At 38.7% G+C, this 25,704-nt stretch overlaps 1 protein-coding gene and 1 pseudogene across 1 annotated transcript in view; both read right to left on the bottom strand.

Annotated features, from left to right (window-relative positions):
- LOC102882106 overlaps window positions 1-25,704 on the bottom strand; it is a 66,389-nt gene that overhangs the window by 20,164 nt on the left and 20,521 nt on the right. Inside the window, 1 exon segment of the mRNA XM_025041076.1 lies at window positions 22,164-22,229. Coding sequence (XP_024896844.1) covers window positions 22,164-22,229 — 66 coding nt within the window.
- Window positions 110-227, bottom strand: LOC112472427 (annotated as a pseudogene).

The raw sequence follows: 25,704 nt of genomic DNA, 5'->3' as shown, positions 1-25,704 counted from the left end.
TTGAGTACTTGCTTCAGGTAATTAATAATGATAATAATATTTCTATTTTTTTTCAAAAATGTCTCAGGAGATATTATATTATTTATTTGTTTGTTTGTTTTATTTTTTATGCCTACAGTACCTGGTATTCCTAGGTGGTCTCCCATCCAAGTACTAACCAGGCCCGACCCTGCTTAGCTTCCAAGATCAGACGAAATCGGGTGTGTTCAGGGTGGATAATAATATTTCTGAAGCAGGACATTTCATATCTCTCTGAACAAAGATTTGGTTTAAAAACTCAAGTCTCATGAAATGATGCTCCAAAACTCCAGAACCATATTTCAAAACAGTAAAACTCACATATGACTTTTGATCTTCTGCTTTAAGAATGTTTCCTTTTACAGTGTTTAAGAATACTTTACTCCTTATATGCTGTAAAGATTAGCTAAGGTTAGTCATGAACACAGGTAAAGCTCAGTTGCAAAGCTCCATCAATAATTCAGGAATTATGTAGAACCAAACTCCTTCAGCTTTGTTAGCAAGTCAACTGCTTTGCATGTCCACTGTGAGACATTCTGGGAAATGGAAGGAGTCATAGAATTAGCCTCTTTACATATAAGCCCAAGCTAACTAGTTTAGCTTGCTAGTTATGCAGAGAAAAAAAGGTTCCCTGGGACGTGAGCTATATAAATACCTGCCCTCTCTTTTGCAATGGAATCTTTCAAAGGTTAAATAATAGTAAATAATCAACTAAGATTTCTCAGATTGGCTGTGTTTACCTTTCTCTGAAAAATTTTTCCCGCATGAAGACGAAGTAATTTTGAATTGAGAGCAGTATTTCCTTTTAGGCCTCCCTGTTTCAGACATTCAGAGAACAAGATCAAGCCTGGCCTGACTGGCAGAGGCTGCCTGGGGCAGACAGCTAGGCTGGCCATGTGAGTGAGGGGAGGCGAGTTAGAATTTAACAGGAGGGGAAGAAAACTCCCACTTCATTTTGTAAGTTTCCGCACAGGACTTTCAGCACCAGTCATCAGCAAAAAAGAAGTGAACAGAGTTTTGCCCTTCCTGCATCAAGGGGAAGGGGTAAACAAAGTTGAGTCAACTCCTAAAATATGAATTATATTATAACTATATATGTATATAGGGTATATATACAGGATAGTTACTTAAATATATATATATATATATGTATATGTATATATACATACATACATATTACAAAGTAACAAGTAGTACACAAATGGAGAGAGATTAACAGAAGATCTGGCCTTGGTGTCTGGTGACAGGCCATGATGTCATGATAGTTCAGAAGAGATGACGGATAAGTTCATTTGTATGCATCTATATTACAGATGCAAATGAAAGTTGGACTGATATGAATTGGAAAAAAACCAAAGTGAATTTGTTTACTAATATTATTTATACCATATTAGAGAGAAAAGAACTTATTTCTTTTGCCCAGGGAATATTGGTTTATATTTTGTTCGGGGTACACTGATTATGTTTATAGTGAATATTCGTTGCAAACATTTATTGAGCACCTACTATGTGCCTGGTACGGTGCTAGGTGCTTGGAATGCACACAATATTATAGCGCTGGCAGCAGAAAGGATAAAAATGACCGAATTTCATGGGTAGGTTAGAATTCTACAAGGTCCCTCTATTCCTTACTCTCAACAAGTACAACCAGAGCAAGCCACCTGCCTTGTATTGTGATGTCTTAAGATCGTGACAATTGCTGTTTAAAACAAAAGTGTATATAACACTTCAATGGGAACATTTGTATTTTTTCTTTTTTAAAATAGCCTTATTATAAGCTCTTTAGTAAACACCAGAAGATCTTTTTATGTTAGAAATCTTTTCTCTGTTGCTAAAGAATAACAGCTTTGGTCAAGTTCTTTAATTCCTCTGGAACTAAGTTTAAACATTTATAAAATGAGATGGTAGAAAGTCGGGCTAGGTTAATTTAATGACTCCAGGCAGAGAGCCACTTACTAGTCACTTCCAAACTGTATGATCTCAGGGTGTTACTTAAATTTTATAAAGTCTCAGTTTCCTTATCTGAGAAATGGGGATAAGGTGATATTTCTTGTGAGGATGAAAATGGATTTATGAGTAAAACATCTGGTTCAATATGGGGCATAGTAGAAATTCTCTAGTAATGTAACTATTTTTATCCTGCTCAAAAATTATTTGAATAATATCTGTTATATGTAATATATACTCTCTCTCTCTCTCTCTCTCTCTCTATCTCTCTCTCTCACACACACACACACACACACACACACGCACACACACACCTTTCTCTGTCATTACTGATAGCTTAGTAAGCGGCTAATTGAGAGATCTCAACATTTGGAGGCACAAATATGTAATGGATTTTTTTTTTCCAATCAGTGCTTTTAATAGTGCTTTGTCTAATCTCCTTTCCTATCCCTCAACAACATCTAAGGAAGATTGTAGAGATTTGCAGTTTTTAAAAGCTGGGTCCATTTAGTTTGCATCTTATTCTGATTCATAGCTTCTTTCCTCCCTCTGCCTTTTCCTGGCTTCTGGTCTCTCAGGTGGAGGGAAGGGACCGGTGCCTCTTAAGTGCCCACGCATGTCTGTGGTTCTCTCACAACTGCGGATGCTATATCTTGGGCTAAAACTGCTGGCATGTTGGTGCCCCTTTGTGGTAGGCTCCCTAAAATGGGTGACACATTGTTGAGTCTTTGGAAGCCTTTGTGGGGGGTTCTTGACTGTATAGATCAGTGACCTGGAAGACCTGGCCCTGGATGGACTGCCTCATGCCCCTCAACTGCTGCTCTGGCTTTTACCCTCCTAGACTGTTTTACTGTGATTCTGTCTCTCTAGCATTTAGTGAGTTGCCTCTATGCTTATGTGTAATTTCACTGATATTTGAACTGTGTTCCAAGAATGTAATTTTTGCCTTTTAGATGCTGAGTATCTACTGCTGGCTGAGATACGGTTATAATTGAATAATGGCACGAGGAGCTACACTGTCATCTTGGTTTAATCCCAGTGATTTATTGTCTTTTCATTAGTTTAGATTCAAAGTCCTTTATTAGAAACAAGGTAGTTAATAAAGTTACCACTTGTTTATATGTATATAATTTATTATTATATATAATTTGTGTAATATATTATAGATACATTATAGAAATATATTATAGAAATATTAAATTATATAATAACATATAATACATTAATATAATATGTACAGTCAATAAGACCATTTTTATTTAAAATTTGTTAAACGGAGGAGTTCCTTCTCTGACAGAAGAATCTAGTTCATCTTATTGTATCTTTGTTTTAAATTTATGTTCTAGAACAGTGGTGTATTCCATTCTTTCAGAGAGTATTTAATACACCCATAAGTTTTCTGGTGCTTCAAATTTTTAAAAAAATTACAATAAACCTTACATAAAATACATGAATTTTAAGTGTTCAACTTAATAAATTTTACATATGTACCCATCTATGTGCCATTAAATATATACATCTGAAGTATGGTTTGTTTGTTTTTCTGTACAGACAACTATATCTCTATTATGTTTATTTTCATTTCTATCCTACGACTGTATAATTAAAAAAAAAAAAAAGTGACCATGAGGAGCAACAGGTGAAAATAAAGAGAAGAGGAGAGTGAATATTGATTGTGTGCTACCCTGTGTCTGGTGTCCTAATTGGCTCCTCTCACAGATTATCTGGTTTAATATTCAGACAAGCTCAATGGGCTTGATCATGTCATCCTCATTTTAAAGATGAGAAAATAGGGTTTCAGAGTGGCTAAGTAATTTGACTATGGTCAAACAGTTAGACAGTATTTGAAATTAGGTCTTTGGTGGCAAACTTTATTCTTTCTCTTGGACAATTAGCAAGAAGCCATGACTTGGGTCTTAAGTTGGGTTTCCCTAAAGCAGAACTTAAGATATTTTATTTGAAAAGTAATCCCAGAAGGGAGGAGTGGAGAACAAGGGGTATGAGATAGATGAGAAGAAAAACCAATACAAGGATGAGTTATTGGTTTGGTGACTTCAATTCTATCTCACTGGAACCTTCTCAGAAGCCTTATGAATTGTGCCTCAAAAATGCCTGCCTGAAAGACAAAAAAGGAAATTACATATTCATTAGCTTCTATCATCTAGATAGTTCCATGGCGTTAACTACCCTCTTGCTTCTGGGTTGTAATGTGTTAGTGCCAAACAGTTTCCCCTAGGAATACTACGTCTTGCAGAAGAAAAGACCTGGGGCAGGGCACAAGAGATATGTGTTGGGGACCCAGGTAAAACACTGTCAGATTGCACCCATGGGAACCTGGACAAAGACTATATGGAACTCACTGCCACAGCAGTGGCTGCAGTGGGCGATGGGGCTGAGAAGTTGTGAAGTGGTGTGTGACGAGTATCCAATCTATATACCAAGAATGCTTTGGTAGTGTAGGCCCAGACTGGGAAACAGTTTTCCAGCAATAAGTCTCTTCTTGTCACAGAGATTTCAGCCTGAACCCAGGCCTATTCTTCTGCTGAAGCTCATGTCTGGGCATGTTTGGCAAATTAATGGAGCACACTTGAAACAATCTATTTATGTGCATCAATAGGCATGCGTTCTCTGCTCTTTTCCAGAAGGAAGAGAAAATGGATTGTTACATATTAGAGCCAGAAAGAGATATGGGAGAAATGGCGAGGAATTAAGTGGTAGCTTTCCCATAACAAGGTCTCAACTCAGGCCAACAGGGCAGGATCTGGTTTAGGAGGGATTCAATATCTTGAAACCTAGCCGTACAAGCTCTTTAAAGGCTCTGGTGACAAAGTGTAATAAAGAAGGAAGTGAGTTGGGCATTCTTCCCACATCCGCATGGTTCTGTAGGGAAGATCAAATGTTTACAACGCAATAAACACAGTTTGGGTGCTTCCAAGAATGCTGTTTCATGTGGCCTGATTATCCTGTATATTTAGAGACAAAAAGTTTTTTTATTAGGGATGTTAGTAGCTATTGTAATTGGGGATTGGCTAGTGGGAGGGTGAGACTCGGAGTCTGAACCAGTCTCCAGAGATAGCACAGGGGAGGTCCAACAAGGACAACAGAAATAAGGCTTGGCAAGTGAGCAGAGTTCAGTTTCCAGTTGCAGGTATCTTTAGTACAGGTAGTTATTCAATGAAAGAGTAGAGACTCAGTCATGGGAACTTGGTAAGGGGATTATACCAGGAAAGAATAAAGTGATATTCCAGGCTCAAAGGAAAGAGCATACACAGTACGCATCCAAGATATAGCTCAGGAAGGCATGAGAAGGAGTCAAACAGAATCCAAAATGGATATAATTATAAAGCAACTAGGGCTGAATCTAGTTATTAGAAATAGCCTTGAGACTGACTGTCGAAGGCTCTGTTTATTTTCTCTTTCTCGGATATGTTTGCAAGCCCAGAGGGAGGTAAAGAGGTTGTTTATTAGCTAAACAGACAAATGGGCAGTGAGTCAAGTAGGTCTTCACTGTTGAATTATCAAGCTTCAGGTGTCTGAATCTACTCACAAGGAAGCAGGGCCCAAATGGTTAAAGCCTAGTTGCACCAGGTCTTATAAGAGAAAATTTTGCCGTCTGTCTAGAACCCCTTCTCTTCTTCTTCTGCCAACAGAACAACTTTTTAATGGCAACTCCTGGCTTCCCAGAGAAGTGAGCATGTGACCTAAGCCTAGCCAATCATATTTCCTTCCCTTCGCTTGGGGATAGGGCAGGAAACCTAGAAAGATCAATCGGATTCTTCCTTGAGATTTGTTATTTAGGTGCTTAGAAAGGGAGGGGAGCTGTCTTTTAGCTGTAAAGATGATGTAAAGTAGAATTGCTTTCTGTCATCTTTCCTGGATGCATGGGGAAAGCCATTTGCAGTAAGAGACAAAGTGTCCAAATTAAGAGAAAATTGTAAATGAAGAGAGATGAGACATGGGTAGAGAGAGAGAGAGAGACGGTCCTAAGGATATTATTTGGGCCCCAAATACAGCCATACCTGAAGCAAAAACCACTCCTGCTCTTTCATGAGCCAATACATTCTCTTTATTTAAGCCAGTTTCATTTGGGATTCAGTAATTTGCCATGTAAGGAAATCAGATCAATACATTTGTTTACTGCTTCACAGCAGTACACATCTATTGTCTGCATCCATCGATAGCCTGAAATTTAGAGTTGGGACTCAAAACACTTGCAAAGTCTGGCCTCCATTGTTCTTCATGAGGGTGAATGAGCACTTGGGTGAACATACAGTCAATGCTCTCTGACAAAATCTCAATGATATCAGATCTGCAGTCTGGCCTCCATTGTTCTTCATGAGGGTGAATGACCACTTGGGTGAACATACAGTCAATGCTCTCTGTCTGACAAAATCTCAATGATATCAGATCCGTGTCATTGCCTAGCACTGCTTTTGACATAGGTTTGTTCTCTGAAGCTTACTCCTGTCCTTTTCACTATAAATCTTCTTCTTCTCCTTCTTCTTTTTTTTTTTTTTGGTAATAGTTTCAAACCTACAACTTAAATCTTGACTTTTTTCCTGAAACCAGATACATGCTTTTAATTTCTGTTTGCCGGTTCAATGATCAGCTCACACTAAACAAGTCTGAAACAGAGCTCAGCAGTGTCTTGGTACCCACTAATGGCACCTTCAATGTGCCAGTCATCTGCCCCTGACAATTCTGAAATTATTTGCATTGCCTTTCTTCCCCCATCCTCCATTTATACTGAGTCATGGAGCACAATCCCTTTCCTTCATGATGTCTGCATGTGCTGTGAGCTGTGTGAGGTGCTGTAGATGGAACAAAAATTAAGATGTGGACATTTGCATTCTACAAGAGAGGCAATCCAAGGTAGAAAGTGCTGAGTGCTCAACAGAGAAAGGACCAGAAGAGCCTGACAGGAGGCAGCATTCCTGTTTGTTATTGGGGATTGGAGAAGAGTCAGGGAAGAATTTCTACAGTCCATGAAGGGAGAAGGGCATTAGGGAAAAAGGGAACCAGGAGAACAACTGATTGAAGCGCCCTTGGAGTGATGACTTTGGTTTGCTGATGCATTGGGGAAAAGCACTGGGAAACCATGGTTGAGGTCAACGTTGTGTTGGGGTAGACAAAGCCAGTTACAGCCCCATTCTGTCTTATTTTTTCTCATATTATGAAGCTAGAAAACTGAAATATCAGCTTTCCCAGCTTCCCTTGTAGGATAGAAGAGGAGAAAGACAGAAAAATCCTGGTTCCTGGATGATATCGTCTGGACTACTTTCTCCGTATGCCTTGGACAGGAAAAAAATCTCGATCTGAGTAAAAATCACTGCTAGTCAGATTTTCTGTTGCTTGCAGCTGAATAAAATGTTAACCAATAAAGCCGTACGTTAGCATTACTAAATGCCATTCTAGAGAAACAAATTTATTCCATAAGCAAAGAAGATGCAGAAAGCTCTTTTCATAGAGGTTAGGGAGATGCCATTATCAGAAAACTCTCTCCTTTTGCTGTTCACCGTTCACGCCCTTCAAAGCTCAGTTTTGTCTCCCCTTATTTATGGCAGCTTCTGTGTCTTGTCTTGGCCATCTTTATCCTCATTCACTGTTGGGCAATGACTGAGCATAGCTTAGTGACATGAATTGTTACATGACTTTATGTTATGCATCCCAATAGGACTGTAAGTGCCTTGTAGGTAGTGGCCATGTTTTATACTTTCTTTCTCTCGAAGTGCTCAAGCTGGAAAGAATCACATAGTGGGTTGGTGCTCAGGTATTGGGGTCTTGAGTTTGAATCTGGACTCCATCGTGATATATTTGTAGATCTCAGGCACATTTTTAAACCTCTCTAGGCTTCAGTTTCCTCACTGAGGAACAAAGATTGATAGCAGAACTTGTCTCACAGGGTTACGTGAGACTCAAATGAAATATTTCCATGAATTCCTTAGTGCTATTTTAGTTTCCCATTACATGTGTAGGAGACAGATTGCATTAATGACCTCCCTGTACCCACGTGCTTTCTAATGTGACTTTGTAGCTCTTTCCATCATGAAGTGGACTCCATTTCCCCACCCTTGAATCTGGACTGGCTTTATTACATTCTTTGGCCAGTAGAATATGGCAGAAGTAATACTGTGCTAGTTCTCTGCATAAGTCTTAAGAGGCCTGGCACATTTCCACTCTCTCTTAGTACCCCTGCCTTTGCCATAAGAAGAAGCCCAGGAGAGCTATTGGAGGATGAGTGACATTGTGGAGTAGGACATAATATTCCCAGTGGAGGCTCTTGTGGACCAGCCAATCTGCCAGTTGGTTAAAGATACATGAGTGAGTCCAGCCAAGATCTGAAAACCTACTCAGGAAACCTATACACTTATGAGCAATAATAAATGCTAATTGTTTCAAACCAGTAAGTTTTGGGAAGGTTTGTTATACAGTGATAGCTAACTGATATGTTACCTAAGAGAGAGGAGGGACTTTGCTTGTATCATTTGCTGCATATTATACAGTGCTTAATATGTGTTGAATAAATTCTGAGTGTAATTATGATTGTTATCATCTTAAAGCATCATATTGATGAGTAAATGAGATAATGCAGGGAAAATATTTAGTATTGTTTCTGGCACATGGTGACCTCCCAATAAATACTAGTTACTATAGGGTGATCAACAATGACTGTTTAATTGATTAACACATTTTTTAATAATATAAGGCTAACTGATGTGTAATGCTGTCTTAATCCCAGTGAATGAAGCATTCTTCTTTTTTTCAGAAAATCTAACATTTACCACAGTTAGATTTTCGCTTCTAAATTTAAATAGATAGATAGATAGACAGACAAGTCACAGATTAACTTTGCCCCAGGAAACTTGGAGAACAAAATTTCACAAGAGCTGTTCATGGAACCCTGGAGCTTAGAGATAAAGCATCAATCTCCTACCAACTACCATTTCTATCCCCTGGTTTCCTCTCCTCTGCTACTTTCTCAGCACCACGCCACCATGTGTTGAGTTCCCAAGTCCTCCCAGTACATTGCTTCTTCCCCCTTGATGCTGGGGAACCCTCTCCTCTGACACTACCAGTGACCATGGGGATAGGTAGTATGTGTGGGAATGGGAGGTGGGGTGTGGAGCCTGCGGTGTATGCTCTGTAACTGCACTGTGGGGCTGATCCTGCTTGCTGGCTCTGTTTTGCTCTTCTGAAGAGAGGCCTTTTTATCCTCACCACGAAGAAGGCTCATACTTTGTAATCTCTCAGTGACCTCGTTAGTTCCCAAATTATATTTGGCCGCTAGAAAATGAACACATGGTACGCTCTCCATGGGACTCATTATTTCCATTTTGGAGACTGTCATTTATGAAATTCTGACTTCCTTTGATTTTCTATTTACACTGGGCAAAGCTAAGAATATTGTAATTGTCTGTGATGTTTTGAAAACACTTGTCACAAACTGAAGCCAAATGTTGATTAATGTTAAGTGTTTTGGAGAACCAAGCTTTGGCTCATTAACTGGACTTGAATGGCATTACCCATCAGCCTCAAGTTCTGATAATTGTTCATCACAGATTGGTGCTAATTTGGTAATAATGGTGCTGACAGATTTGTATGTTTTCTCTGCAATGAACATTATGCACACATAAAGGCTACTGCAGACCTGGAGTTAGAAGACTTGGTCCCAGATTTGCCACAATGTGACCTTGGGCAAATTAGCTAACCTTTTTCAGTCTCCATTTCCTTATACAAAATAAGGGGCTTAGATGAGATAATCTTCAATATCCTTCTTCACCAAGATTCTACATTGGCAATATTATACAGTTTGGTCTTGAATTGCATAATAAGCACAGATTCATTTTAGGAAAGGCACAAACGTGCAAAACTGATATACATGGAATATGAGCGAAGGTGGAAGTTTATGTCCTTTCTTTTCTGCATCTTTTTTATATTAAGAGGGAAAGAAATGTTTTGTGATGGGCTTGCAGGATAAGCCCTTAATCAAATGTTACATACCATCTGTTTGAGACAGTATTTGGTAAGTCAAACTTAAGTAGCTATAATCACTGTGGAATCTGAAACTGTTTCCTGTTATCCTGTCTATTTTCTGAAACAGACGGGAGGCAGTCTAGCTTCTTAAACTGGCACAAAACAGTAGTATTCCGAGGAAGAAAGACACTTGTTTTGAGGCTCACGCTTTGAAGCTACTTATTGAATTTGCCTTTCCCTTTCTCTGTAGATATTCTCTCATTTATTTACACTGCTCTCCTCCTCCCATTTCTGTATCAAAGTAATTTACCCCTCTCAACATGGCTCACTGTCTTCCTCTCTATTCTATTTTTTGGCAAAATCCTTAGGGATTTTGACATATGTGTTGATAATTTTTACCTGGCATTAGAAGAGGGCCAGGCCAGAGATGTTAATGATTGGCTCAAGGTAGTATCACTGGTTCATGCCAGGAGGTGATAGATTGTCATGAGCTTTAATTCAGATAGTGTATATTGAAGGCATCATGGAGTGTGGGCTCATGAGGTGCTCACTAATAGCTGTTAAAATCACAGGAGTACTGAGCTTAATCAGATTGTCTGCCTTGCTCTCTGTAACCCTCGACCCTGGTAATTTATTTCTCTAGTTCGAAGACTATGAAAAGATCTTCAAAAGCTGCTTTATTTTTCCTTCCAACATTAGACACAATTTCTTAAAGGCCCCCTTTCTCTCCTATTGGCTGGATAACATGTAGCACACCACATTTTTCTATTGGAAAGGGTGGGATATCCTCTGGAACCATCAGCCATTTTGTTCAGGCTGGAGAGGTGATGCCAACCAAGATCGTCTTGAGTTCACCTCTGGTCCAAGTCCATGGCATTGGGTTACTAAGACATGGGCATCCCCATATGATACGACAAATGCTTTCCAGGATATTAAGTGTCATGTAAACATAGTTCCTCCACTACTGCCCCATGAATGTCTGTTGTCACCTGTCGGAATGCAATGCCACAGGCCGTTTACTTGATGTGAAGACAAGCCACCACATCTTCCTGGAGTCTTTCAAGTTTTTCAGTTCTGATCCTGGATAGCAAAGGTGTTGCAATATCTGAAACTACTGAAGAACATTGATGAGAGAATGTGGGATTGTTGGGGACATGACCTCTTGAGACTCGCCTTGTACATTTGGGTATAGCAGGAGGGTAAAATTTAAGTTTAAAAAACCAACTTAAAATGGTGGATGCTAAGCAGACATTGTTACCCCTACTCCAAAGATAAAAACACTGAAGCCATGGATGTTGCTCAAGATCACCTTGCAAGGTCTTGGCGGAGGCAGAAATAGAATCTGAATCTTGACTTCTGATCCATCTCTCATTGCTTATCCCAGCGTGTCATGGCCAGAGTTACATGATAGGTTCAGGTTACGTGTTTCTGCTGGGTCAGAGAAGCTCCTTGTTCTGTTTTATTGGGTTATTCCTAGACTGGAGAGAGTTACCATACTTCCTGGGCCTGACCTCCAGTGGGGGAAGGTGGAAGCTAATGCCAAGTTTTGGATCATACTGGACTCAAGTGATTGCTCTAAACTATGAGAACAGGAAGTTTGAGTCTTTGTCTTTTAACCCTACCAAGCAGAACTGGTCTTCAATGCATGATTTGCAATAATGGAGATGATTCAGAGTCATCCCCTATCACAGGTCCCTGCTAAGAATGCAGTAAGGAACTAGGACCTAAACTTTGGGGACAAGATATCCTGGATTTAAGTCCTGACTCTGTCATTTACTGGCTGTATGACCTTGGGCAAGTCCCTTAACTTCTCTGCAGCTCAGTTTCTTGGTCTGTATAATGGGCAAAAGGAATTCCTTAGGTTGAGATAATCTTTGCAAAGTCCCTGTCATATAAAGAATATTCAGGAAATATTGGTTTCTTCACTCCTCCTCACTCCAGACACATGTTAAATATAGTAACTATATTTTGAACATCACATTAAAAGAATAAATGTTATGCTTAGGTAAACTAAGTGACTCAAGAGATAGTAAAAATTTGGTCTTTGGGGGTTAGCCACGCCACATTCCCAGAATAGATTTTCTGTTAATGGGCTTTAACTATACTAGTAAGAGAATGTTTCTGCTCCTTGGATGGAAGCATAATACAAATTTTATGTCACTTGTATCCATGAGGCGTTACTGAGACAAATAGATCCCCACAAGTTGTGTGTACCAAGTAATTGAACCTTCATTCTTCTTACAGACCAAGGTATTTGATCCAAAATGAAGAAAAACTCTTTATATGAAAATATGCAATTTATGCCACACCTTGCAAGAGATTTAAAAATATCAAATACCACAGGACAGACTCTTACCATTAAATGCAATCACGAAGATATGATTCAATCTTTTTTTTTTAAATTTTGGATCAGCATTCTGCTACAATTTTTTTCCCTCCCCAAATTAAAAGCAGATTTGTCTTACTGACTTTCTGGATAAGAAATTACATAAATTTAATTAAAATCCCTACATTTGTAATGTAATTAGATTGGCAGTAGGCAAAGGAGGCAGATACAAAGCTATGTGGCATAATCTTGCCCTCAAAGAGCTTATACCTGTCAATCCTTAAATGAATGATAGTCCAAACAAAACTGGCTGGAGCAACTGAAGGAAAGTTGGCTGTTTTCTTTCTGTCTCTCCCTCTTGGTCTTTCTCTTCCTTTCTATAAAATAAGACACGTGAAGTGTATTGAAAAGCCAACTAATGTTCACCCTAAAATTGAACCCTAGATTATTGAAAATAACTAAGCATTACTCCCAAAAGTCAGAAAAGAAATACAAAGTGTCAATTATTATTTTAAAGTTTTATATTAGGAAAAAGTAGCTTAAGTTCTAAATAAGCATTGCATATACATCTCAGGTAAAAAACAGTAGATTTTCATTTTATATCTACCAAAAAATGAGGACTGTCCTTCTGGGCTATGACATTCCAACTTCTCATTTGTGTACTGGTAGGCAGTGTCCTTTTTGTTCCAGATGTGGAAGGTGATAGTATGCCTATTGATGATGTTGTTGGGTATATTAAACATCAACTGGGTACATATAAGTAACATTCTTTCCAATCATACTACCCAGCTTATGTTAATAAAGTATTTTGTAAGAGAGAGGAAGAGGATGTCCCCAATGTGCTGTCCACGGGGAATGAACTCCAAGTTGTATTTCTTTTTACTTATTCACTCATTCACTCACTCTTTCAACCAAGATGCATGTAGTAAATCCAAGGCCTATACTGTGCTGAGCATCAGTGATGAGTGTGATACCATAGCCATCGGGGATGAATTAATGGTTTAAACAGGAGTCTTTGCCCTGTGGTCCATAGATTCCCATGAGTCTGAACCTGGGCTTCAGAAGATGAAGAAACACTTTGAAATTAAATATAATCATTGGTTTAAATGTGTGTATAGTCATACTGCTTAAGGATAAGGTTACATTCTGAGAAATACATCGTTAGGTGATTTTGTCTTTGTGTGAATATCATAGAGTGTGCTTATACAAACCTAGGATGCTATAGCCTACTATACACCTGGGCTATATGCTGCTGTAGCCTGTTGTTCCTAGGCTATAAGCTTATATAGCATGTTACTGTGCTGAATACTGTGGGCAATTGTAACACAATGGTATTCATTCATCTAGACATATCCAACATAGAAAAGGCACAGTTAAATACGGTACAGAAGATAAAAAATGGTAAACCCGTATAAGGCACTTATTATGAATGGAACTTACTGGACTGGAAGTTGCTCTGGGTGAATCAGTGAGAAAGTGGTGAGTGACTGCGAAGGCCTAGGACATTACTGTACACTACTTACCATAGATTTTATAAACACTGTACACTTAGGCTACACTGAATTTATAAAACAACACAAGATTAAATCACCAGAAAAGAAAATGATGTAATCAAGAAACTTGGTAAACATGAGATGTATGAGGTTGCTGCTGGTATAACTCGTCACACTGTTTTATGGCATTTTTTTTTTTAGAAGTAGAAAGAGCACACTCTAAAATAATGACAAAAGGTATAGTATAGAAATACATAAACCAATAACAGTTATCTATTATAATTATCAACTATTATGTACTATACATAATCGTATGTGCTATACTTTTATATGACTGGCCGCATAGCAGGTTTGTGTACACAAGCGTCACGACAGACACATGGGTAACACATTGCACTTCAACTTTATGACAGCTCTGACATTGATAAGGTATGCTGTGTTGTTATGTGATACATGACACTTTCGAGTACAAGGACCCATTTCTTTCATCGGATTATCAAATGGATCAAGATCCAACCAAGATTAAAGAACAAATGGCCTAGGAAGGATGAAAACCCAGTCTGGCTCCAACAGACAGCCATCAGCTCTGTAACCCTGGCTGGAACTCAAGTAGAAGGTTTCCCGCAGTCCCCGCTCTGACGGTCCACCATCAGTCTATCTCCATCTCTGAGTCTCTCTTCTTTCTCTTAACTTACTCTCTCCTATCTTCACTGTGAATTCCTGATAAAAGACATTTGACTGGCCCCGTATATCCTCATCATTTCTGTTGGGACACAGCCTTCCTGCCAGGATACCTTTTGGGCTTCCCATTGACTGCCTTTGGGTCAAGCACCAACTTGGCCCTATTCAGTTATGCCAAGCTGAGGGAAGGTGTCACTGGGAACAGATCATGGTCACTGCTCAATAAGGCTTGCCTAGAAGTCCTCTTAGGAGAGATTCTAGGTGAGGATATTTTCTGAGAGGAGAGTTTTAGGTGCGATAGTCCCTGCTCTCAAGCATGGATAAATAGATTTAGGAGAATAAGTTGGACTAAGCTATCCATTGGCTTGCCAGATCCATCTTGGGACAGGTTAGTAAGATGACTAGTTGTGTTTAGGAACCCACTGTGTGGCCAACAAATACAAGAAAGCGAACTGTCCCACACATATTTAAAACTTGCAACTTTGGCCTTATAAGTATTAGTTCAACCCAACTAACTGGTAATAGTGATCATGAAAATCACAGGCATTAGAACAAAGTGTCTTTATTTCTGGTCCACCATAAACTCTTACTTGTCCCAAGTCAGGTACCAGGGATCCAAAGACAAATAAGACTTGCAACCTGTAGCTGCAGATATCACATAAGAATAGAAGGTATATTGTTTGATATAAATAATAGCTGAATTGAAATGGCAATGGGCTGGGAGCCAGAGGGCTGGAATTCTGGTGCCGACTCTGCCACTTACTTATTTTGTAAACTTGGCTCCGTCATTTGAATGCTGTGAACCATAGTTTCCTCATTTTTAAAATGAGGATAATAAAACTCATTCTGCTTGTCTCTATGGTTGTCAGGGGGAACTAAATAAGATAATATATGTGAAAGTACTTAAAGTTGCTAAAGCAAACAAGGCTTTAAAAATTATTGCCTTCGTTTTGGGTATTATTGGCAGAACTGAACCATTCATTACTGGCGCCATGGTAGTTCTTATCATTAAATACATTCCTGGTCCTCTCAAGGTCTTTGCAGATAGTTTTAAAAGCAATCCGATCACGTTGGAAACATGTGTATTTTAGTGGTATGCATTTGGTTTCAAAGAACATCTGATAAAGGCTTTAAAAGTTGAAAAGTACAATCTGAATATTAAAAGTACCAGTTAGAAGTTAATGATGCAGAGCCCATCAGGAAAGAGAGGCTGTTTGCTGAGGGTGAGATAGTGCTTCTGTCTTTTGCAAGAAGTTTCTAACTCTCAGAATTAAGATAGAAATTTCCAAAGGAATTTCTTGGTGCAATGCCTACAGTTTTATTAAAATTTATATAGGACCTTTGATTATGAGCACTGAAAGTTCTAGAATGATTATGATTTTAAATGATTTATTCATACCGATTAAAGTAGTTGAACAAGAATTTATTTTCTGATTTTCGCCTGGTAGGATGAGGTCTATGAGTTGGTCATTCACATAACAGAGTAGCAAAGACTTTTCTTTGGGGTCTTTTGATGCTCTGCATGTCCTTATCTCTGTCTGGGCCATTAAAGACTTACATTGTTCATGTTCTTGAGCGCTACTGAACTCTCTTGTCTCCAGCCTCCCCAGTGTGAACATAAGACCCTTGGGGACAGAAGCTGTGTTAAATTTCTAAAAATACTTCTACTATAATAAATCCCACATTGAGATAGCATAAGCCATATTGAAGCAGAATTATAAACAGAGGTTATCTATTTTTACCCTTTCAGAGTCTTGTTGATAATAGGTATGTTTTGTCAGATCAGGTGTCTGTATGTAACAGGACTTGAAATAGTTCCTTAACTTTGAATTTTATGGAACCAACAAGAGGATCTTTTGAAAATGACTAATTCTATCCACTGAAGTGAGGATCATATATAGTTTACTAATCACATTTAGAAACAAGGAACTAAAAAATACCCATTGTGGTTTTCACCACCAGTTATCCTTAACTAAGGAACTGGCAGTCATGTTCAAAAAGCATTGTGGTTAAAGAACTTAGGCTCTGACGTCAAGCAGACCTGAATTTGAATTTCAGCTCCACCACTAATTAGCTGTGAACTTGAACTTGGTCAGCTTACCTAATTCCTCTAAGGTTCTGTGTTGCTATCAGTAAAATAGGGACAATACTAGGATGTTCTTGATAGGGCACATGAGATGTAATCAATGGGCTGCAGCCCATTTAATTTACCCCTACTTGTCCTTATCTCAAGGGCTCTGTGCTAGGTCTTCTGTCCTTGCTTCTTGGATTATTAGTCACTACGGATGATTCTCTTTGTTTTTGAACCCTGGGAATGGTTGCATAATAAAGGTTTCCATCTGGATCCTGAGTTAGAGTTGAGTTTTTCTCTGTCTACTGACTGCGTGCAGGGTCAGTGTGAGTCTGCATGCCGTAGTGATCTGAGGAGTATTTAAACAACTATAGCCCCAAAGGAGTCACTTTCTGCTGGGAATGTAAACCAAAACAGATTCCTCATCATCTCAGGCTCATGATGCATAGCAGAATTAAATAGCCCAGGAGCAGGGGTTCAGGACATCGCAGTTTAATCACTCATGCCTAAAGCCATATGGCAGAAGGCAACTTCACGTTGGATACTGAAACTGCTCCATTAAATGAGTGCCTTTTAATTTAATAATCATTAGCATTACATAGCTGCCGACTTCAAGTATAGGCCTGAGAGAGAGGTGAAATCCGGAATGCTCTTTTAAGCTCATTCCTTTGGAGGTAGGCCTCTGTCTGAATTGACGTCTCTTGAGCTAGCCCAAAGTTGGTGCGCTTTTGGCATTGAGGATCATTTACCTCATAAAAACATTGGTTTCTATTGGGCTTGTGTGCATCGCTGCTAGCTGGATGTCAGAATCTCACTGTGGGTTCTGCGGTTTATGCCAGGCCTGGCTAGTTTGGCCAGGGGACGTGAATCATTTAAGAGAGGGGATGTGAATCATTCCAGGTAAGCTTATACTGGGTTGATATAACTCTGTGGCAGGAAAAGCCTAATCTCCAGGAACCTGGTATCTTACCCTCTAACTTTTGACTAGAGGAACACGAAACTCTCTTTCTGTGAAATTAAGCCTGCCCTTCACTGGTGTTCCATACCATACCAGCCTGCCCTCAGCTTTCTCTCCCAACACTGTTCGCACATGGAGGGCTTCTAGATTCAGATCAAGGAATCATAGTTTCATTTTGCCCACTAGATGAGTGTCACAATGAGTCAGCTAATCACCTCAAGCATGGAGAAATAGCGATGGTCCTTGAGAATTGTAATATAGTTTGAAATGTTAATATAGGTAGTTCGCAGTGTTGCCAGGTGGTTTCCAAACCGTCTAGTTCTCACTGAACTGAAAGTTCCTTGAGAGTGGGAACTGCTTTCAACGTTCCTATCCACCACATCTAGCCAACAGCAGACCCACAACACATGTTTGGCAAATGGATACATCAATGAATGAATGGATGAAGCATCTGTGATATGCTAATGAAGGTGCTTTAGTTCATGTCTGATGGAAAAGCATGAAATGGCTTGCCAGAAGAACAGTAAGTACCAACAAAGCAGAGTGGAAGTATTAAGGGAAGATGAGGAGAAGACAGTGAACCAACAAAGAGTTTGGTAAAACAGAAAGTCACAACTAAAGATTGAAACAAAATTCCCTTCCAAACAAAAAGTAAAGTCTATTCTTTGTTTCAAAGAAATTCTCTAATATCATTGACGTTTCTTTCCCAAGTCAAAATGTTTTTGTCTTTATTTCAAAATAGTCCCTTTATTTCTATACTATTTTTTGAGCACACTTTCTTTCTGTGAATTCAGTGGGTGAGAAAAATGTTCTTTCTATAGAAACTACACATTTGTTCTCATTTGTTCATTAAAAGTAGGATTTCCAAGTGACATATCTGGACTATCCCATCATAGATTTTCCTGGAAGCAAGCATGCAAATGAAGGTTTGAGGTGAATTCAGTCCTCGAACCCCATAAACTCTTAAGGTCTTATAAATATTTCACTACACTCTAATAAAATTTCTCTGTTTTCTTAGATGGAAGATAGCATAAATTTCCTCTTTACTTTCAGCAACTACTCTAAGAATGTAAGAGAAATTAAGTCTCAATACATTGATTGTGGCTACCAAAGATTTAATTTCAAAACCAATAATTACTCTCAGCCCCACCTTAAAAGTATTAAGTGAAAGCCATCATGCAAAGTTATAATTAGAGATTGAAAATGATGACCAGAAAGTTCATAGATTCCTTTCAAAATGCTTCCAGGAGCCTGTTCAATTTCAAAAGTCTATTGGGGAAACAAAATTAAAGTCAATGGTGGAGGTGGGGGGAGGGGCGGGCGGAAAAAAATCTAAAAATTCCAGAGTGGGTGAAAGATAGCATCCAGAAGTAATTTTGACCAAGAGGTTGTCTCCACAACTTTCCGGAGACCATCAGTGAAAACAAAGGCTGAATGACATCCAGAGTTTCTTTCCATATTAAACCTTTTGGTTGAGGAGTTAAGAGGCTTCATTCTACTGCGTGGAAGAGCAGGACTAGTGCCTACATGGGAATTATTTCATGGTGTGAAGAATTAGAGAGCAGGACCCAAGTACATGCCTCAGAACTCATGAAAAATTTGCTGCAACTTAACAAGGTGATACGGTTTCCATTTCTGTCACCTTGAATAAGAGGTCTGTGATTTTGTTTAGTGCATTAAGTCTGTAATATAACACGCAAATGCTTATAGAGGACTTATTGTGTGCTAGGCATGATGGTGCACCAGGACACAAAAACTGGCTTTGCCCTCAGGGAGCTCACAGTCCAATGGAAGGATAAAGATAAGTTAATACGGAAGTGATTTGGGTGAATGTAAGGTGTTGGGATTGGAGGAGAGGGTCAGGTACAGAAAGATAAAGAGAGATGATTGTTTTTGTTTGTGTGGAAAGCGGCTACCTGTTTGGTACATCCAAGGAGGTGCAGATTAGGTAAGAGTTTCCTGGTGTGGTTGGTAAAGCTCACTTGGGGGCACTGAAGAGGAAAGTGGCTGGTTACCCTTTAGTTTTACCTCCTTTCCCTCTCAGTGGTGCCCTCTAGTGGGAATGGCAAAAAGCCAAGAAAGCTTAAATAATTGACTTCTAAAATGACAGTGATGTGAACAATTTGCTCTATTGAAGTAAGATTAGGACACCGCTACACTGTGTTGCTGAAGGAGAGAAAGGCCAACACCAACATAAAGCTTTCGACTTTATACCTAGGGTTTACAGTAAGGAATAGTTGGCAACAAGATTTTCAAAAGGTTAACCCTCTGAAATGAACCTGAAATAATGTGCTTAGTCACACACATTCATACTCTACCTGTGCAAAGCCTGCACGTGCCTTGCTCTGTAAGTCTTCATCTAGAGCCCAGGGCCAGGATGGGAGCGCTGCCGAATGCGTTGTGTTGGGAAGAACCATAGCGTTCAATGTGGGAAGAGTGCGGTGATCAATTAATGATGTCTACCAAAGGTGTGGGGAGGGGTGGGGGGCGGCATCTGTGCTATGTATTTGCCAACCCTGGACTAGGGCATATTCTCAGTAAGCTATGTACACGATGTAACTGTAGCATATAAAGCTAAAATTCATTCAACTGTAACTTCTCTAGGATGAGATAATAGTTTTGGTGACATATAGTGGGAATTTTCACAGACTTTACCAGCACTTGTTAGTTATAACAGACATGCTTTGGTAGATATAATAGTTTTGGGATTAAATAGAAACTTTCTGTTGTGGGGCAGGGACAGTTCACTTGAGTTGCTCATATCCTGCAGAACGCATTTTTCGAGACCTTTAAATTTTCCATGTTCTAGTTTGATATTCAACAAATAACTCTTCTCATTGCCAATCTGACTTCTTGCTTCTGGGGAGGAAGGATCCTGGTTAATTAAAAGCAATATTAATGTTACTGAAAAGCTATTTCAGTAATTGGGAAAATAATTGTATCTCTCTGATAATAAGTTAGCATTTGAGATTATATGCCAATTCTTTGTAAGTATAAATTGTAAAGGAATTGACCACTCTTCGGGGTTTGGTTAATTAGTTTTCTCAGTTTGGTCACCCCATTACAGGACTCCCATCCCCCAAATACTCTCTCCCTTTGAACTCTATTTCAACAGTAATCAGGGCTGGCTTGTTGGTGACTGAAAGTTGATCAGTATTCTCAGCAGCATTGATAACAAAGCTGGTCACTGCTGCATTTAATGGTAGATGCTCTAATAGTTGGTGGCAAAAATGATTCAATTATACTAATAGTAATATATCCTTTTTGATACTATAATTTTTAGTTCATAAGCCTTTTTGGTTAAAGGTATGATAGCAGAAAGAATCAGATTTGGGACACAGTCAAAATTTTGTTATGAGTGAATTTTAATGGCTCTTCAAAAACATTTTTAATAAGTAAACATTATTATTAATGTTAAAAATCAATTATCTTTCTATGTTTAGCAGCATGGTAAATAAAAAGAACTATAAGACAAATAGCTTCATATTCTAGAGTGTATAATCTAGTTGAGGATATAAAAGATAAAAATAATAATACAAGGTAGTGTATTCTTTCTTACAATGGTGTGCTGGAGCTACTCATACTGGCTTGCAAGGGGCAATTGCTAAGGTTTCCAGAGTTTTGCAAGCTGGTTACTAAACACAGCCATTATTAAAAGTTAAATTACATAAACATATAATTGAATAAGTTATATTAAAAGCATAAGTAGTAGTCAAAACTCATCAATCACTTCCTAATAATTTCACTACATTTTACTATTATCTCTAATCTTGAGATTATCTATGCCTATCGGATCTGTATGATGGAAATTCTCTATAACAGTGTATCACTGTACGTCTCTTCCCAATTGCGTTCGGTGACATCACATTGGTGGCCTGAAGTCAGTCATGGTGGGAATATTTTTACCACAGAAACTGACAAACTTTACAAACCAAGACTTCTTTCCCTTCCCCCAGCAGCCGATTGTTAAACATTTATACAGCACACCACTGAATATAAACATCAAAGAGTAAGTATCGACTTTAAGAACTATCACTGGACAGAGGAGAGTGTTGGGGTCAGAGAGGCAGGTTTTTACATTAGCTCTGAAGCAGCTTGTTTTTATGTGGGTCAAGACCAATCTGAAAGACATTTAGGACCAAGACAAACTGCAGAATGTCCACATGTCTCTGAACATTTCTGTACAGGTGAAATCAGGTTAACATGACTAATAAAAGCCTCTTTGAAGGTGAAACAAAATAAATGAAAAAGTAACAGCTTGAGGTGTGTGTGTGTGCGCGCGTGTGTGTGTAAGGCAGAGATTAAGAAGTACAAATGGATAGTTACATGGAGATATAATAGAGATGGAGATATAGACATGGAGATATAAAGAGTAGCATGAGGAAAATAGTTAACAATGTAATAAATATGTAAGGGGGAAGAAGGATATTAGATTTAGTGGGGTGATCACTTTGTGAGTTATATAGATCTCTAATCACTACGCTGTACAACTGAAACTAATATATTATTGTATGCCAACTATAATTGAAAAAAACTCATTGAATTGTACAATATAAATATGAGCAACTAATTGTCTATTATATTTCAATAAAGCTGGGGGTGGGAGTGGGGAAGAAATCTCATCCACTCTGGCTGAGGGGCCATCAGATGATAAGATAACCATGGTGATAGTGAGTAAAGAGCTAAAGTCCTTACTGTGCTTCTTTTTGCCAATAGCTGAAGCCCCAGGGACAACCTGTTCTTTTTGATCTTTCTGTGTAACTGTAACAGAAAAAAAAAACCTGAAATTAAATTAAAAAGATAGGCTAAATAGAGAGGATGTGTTTAGGGAGCTTTGTGGAAGTGGGGGAAAGACAGTTTTTGCGTTAGCACTCTGGATAACTGTTTTTTCTACTCTGAAATTTTATGGGCTTCTAAAAGCCTCTTGGGAGAGAACAGGGGCAGTTACTGGTTTTTAATCAAGGGAAGTTTTTCTTAATGTAAAGAAAAGAAGCTTAAAAAATATAGAGAGTAATAATAATAGAAACAAGGTGGCGATGGTGAGCATTAAAGAGCTTGGGAAAAGTAAAAAGAAAGAAAAACACTTGAGCCTTAATAACTGGCCACTGAGTAGGCCAGTGTAAGTTCTCAGCTGTGCAGCCAGCCCTGGGAGGACCATCATGGAACATGGGAAGGAAGAGGAAGACTCCAAGGAAACGGACAGGATCCATTTGTCGCTTGAGGCTTGAACTGATGTCAGGTGAGAGAGGCTATTGACTGTATGAGATTGTCATCTGAAAAACACAGGTACCATATTTTATCGATGCTGAAGTGCCTTTTCTTACAATTTAACAGCTTTGAAGTCAGGATGCATCTTATAATCAATGGTGTCAAAGTCACTGCCAGGTGGTAGATACGATGATGTGGTTATTGCTGTGCATACATGTCATAGTTATGTGTTCTTTAATAAGTATGTATTTATATCAAAAATTTTAACATAACATAATAGAAAATAAAAATTTCTAATAAGAAAACATGGTGTCATGGTTTAAATGGTGTTTTATTTTCCTCCAAGACAGATTAAATAATGTTGTGTCTCATGATCAGTGGCACCTTAGATTCAGTAAAATACATGTTAATTTGTTGTTTATAGACTTGTGTCTTATTTACACACAGTTTTGGGTCTTCTCATCTAATATCTCAGTTGAATCAGAAATGTGTGCGTTAGGTTGATCAAAATGATCACCCAGAGGTCATTATTCTGTGTTCAGAATTGACCAACCATTTACTGAGTTTGGTTGTCCTTTTATAATAATGCGGATCCAAACAGGGACTATTTTGGCTTGGTATTGCTGGATGCTAAAGGTTAGAATTTCATGTAGATAGGCATGTTTCTGGTTTTTTATTTTCCCTCACCATCAAAGAGTTGCGCCACCTTCTCATCTGTCCTCTTTGTGGCAGTAAACTTCCAGTCACTACATCAGACCAATGTCCTCCAAAGTGGGCAGCTGTGAGAAACCACTTTCATTTGGTATCCACTTCAAAATGGCTCTGCAAGCCAAGTGAATGGAGTGCATGAAGGTGTAGTCATCAGAAAGTGGAAGGTGTGTTTAGGAGACGGTGGGTCAATCATTTGTCTGGAGTGAACTGGGTTTTATGGGAGAAGGGTTACAGACAAGATGGTGAGTTACACTGGTGTTGTATATGGGGACAGGTTAAAATCAATGCAAACGATACACACTGACATTCACATAGAATAAGCATATAGGGAATCTTTTTTTAAGGGGAATGAGCAGAGTAATGAAGAAATAAGAAGCTGCCAGGCACTGATGCAAACTTATTGGCAACCTTCGTCAAAATATGAAGATTTCTATTCCAGGTGTAAAGTTGTGGGACATAATCCATTTCGCAGCTGGTGGCCTGTTTTATTTTTCAGATGGGACTGGAGAGAGGGAGGTAGGAAACTTATGACAAAGCAGAGGCAAAGCTTCGAGGAAGGGGATCCAACTCATTTATTTCCCTTTCATTAGTCCCCTGAAAAAATAAAGACTAAGGAGTTAATTGCACTGTTCGCTTTTCTCTCCAGAAAAGCCGAATTAGTAATTGCATTAACTTATTACTATGCTTTGCTCTTATGGGGTAACATAATTTTAACTATTGCTTCCTAATTATAGGACTTTCATTATTCTGAAAATTTCATTCAGTATGTGTTCCATTTTCACTTTTATGAAGTGCTTTGTGGAAAAACAGGCTGCATCTTTGAAAGACTCAAGCTGAGCTGAAGCTGTGTCTTGCCCAAAGCCATTATCTAGTGTGCAAAGCAGGGTGCTGCTGTGATTTTTATCCTCCTTTGATGAATAATACTGTTGGCAAAGACCATATGCTCTTTCACAGGCTGGAGTTTGATGGCATTGCACAACAGAGGGACAATCACATCAAGCCAGTGATGGTTTGTATTGAGTAGTAGTAATGGTAGAAGTGATGACAGTCATTAAAATCATGTTGTAAATAGCCTTGGGCCTTCAGATCACAGTTAACTTAGGATGTGTCAAGGACGGATCTCCCTCCAAGAGCTTTCTGGAAGGGATTCCCCATTATTCCATGTTCTTTCCAGAGCTTTGTGTTTGAGAATTATAGAGCTAGCAGAAGGTAGACCTTGAGTCTTCATCATCTCTTGCATTTACATTGGTGCTTTTGATGTTTCTAGATCTTCCTTAGATGAGAATCAGAGTAGACTCACAGAAAACTGAGCACATTCATAAAAAGGTAGTAGAAATGTCATTGGGATGTTTTACTCCAGTTCAACAATGCAAATTTTGCAATAGCTGGATGCATACACAGCACTAAAAGTGAGGAAGGGTTTGACGAATGGAATGATTACTGTTCTATGGAAACTACTTGCTGCAGAGGAAGAAACCTATTCATAAAGGAATTCTATAATGCAAAGCAGCATATGGGACTAGTGAGGGGGGTTAAGACTACCATGATTTGAGAAGATATACCTGACATACTAGTGGGGAAAGTACATGATTTAAACTTTTCCACAAATTCTACAAAGGTGGCCTTGAACAAGTGACTTAATTTCTTATCTGTCAGTTTTGACATCTTTAAAAATAAATGAAAGGACTACATCAAACTAAAAAGCTTCTGCTCAGCAAAAGAAATCGTCAATAAGGTAAAGAGACAACCATCCGAATGTGAAAATATATTTGCAAGCAACACCTCCGATAAGAGCCTAATATCAAAAATATACAAAGAACTCATATAACTCAATAACAACAAAAAACAAATGATCCAATCGAAAAATAGGCAGAGAACCTAAACAGACACTTCTCCCCAGAGGATATACAAATGGCCAAGAAATATATAAAAAGATGCTCAACATTGCTAGCTATTATGGAAATGCAAATCAAAACCACAATGAGATACCATCTCACACCTGTTAGAATAGCTATAATCAATAGGACAAGTAATAACAAATGTTGGAGAGGATGCGGAGAAAAAGGAACCCTCATACATTGCTGGTGGGACTGCAAATTGGCAGAGCCACTATGGAAAACACTATGGAGGGTCCTCAAAAAACTAAGAATTGATCCACCATATGATTCAGCAATTTCTTTCATGGGTATTTACCCCAAAGACTTGAAAACTTATAACCAAAAAGATATTTGCACACCGATATTCATAGCAGCATTATTCACAGTGGCCAGGACATGGTTATTACTCAGCCCTAAGAAGAGATGAAATACTGTCATTT

This window comes from Pteropus alecto, unplaced genomic scaffold, assembly GCF_000325575.1.
Source record: "Pteropus alecto unplaced genomic scaffold, ASM32557v1 scaffold76, whole genome shotgun sequence".
Taxonomy (NCBI): Eukaryota; Metazoa; Chordata; class Mammalia; order Chiroptera; family Pteropodidae; genus Pteropus; species Pteropus alecto.
This window is presented reverse-complemented; position numbering and strand designations above follow the sequence as displayed.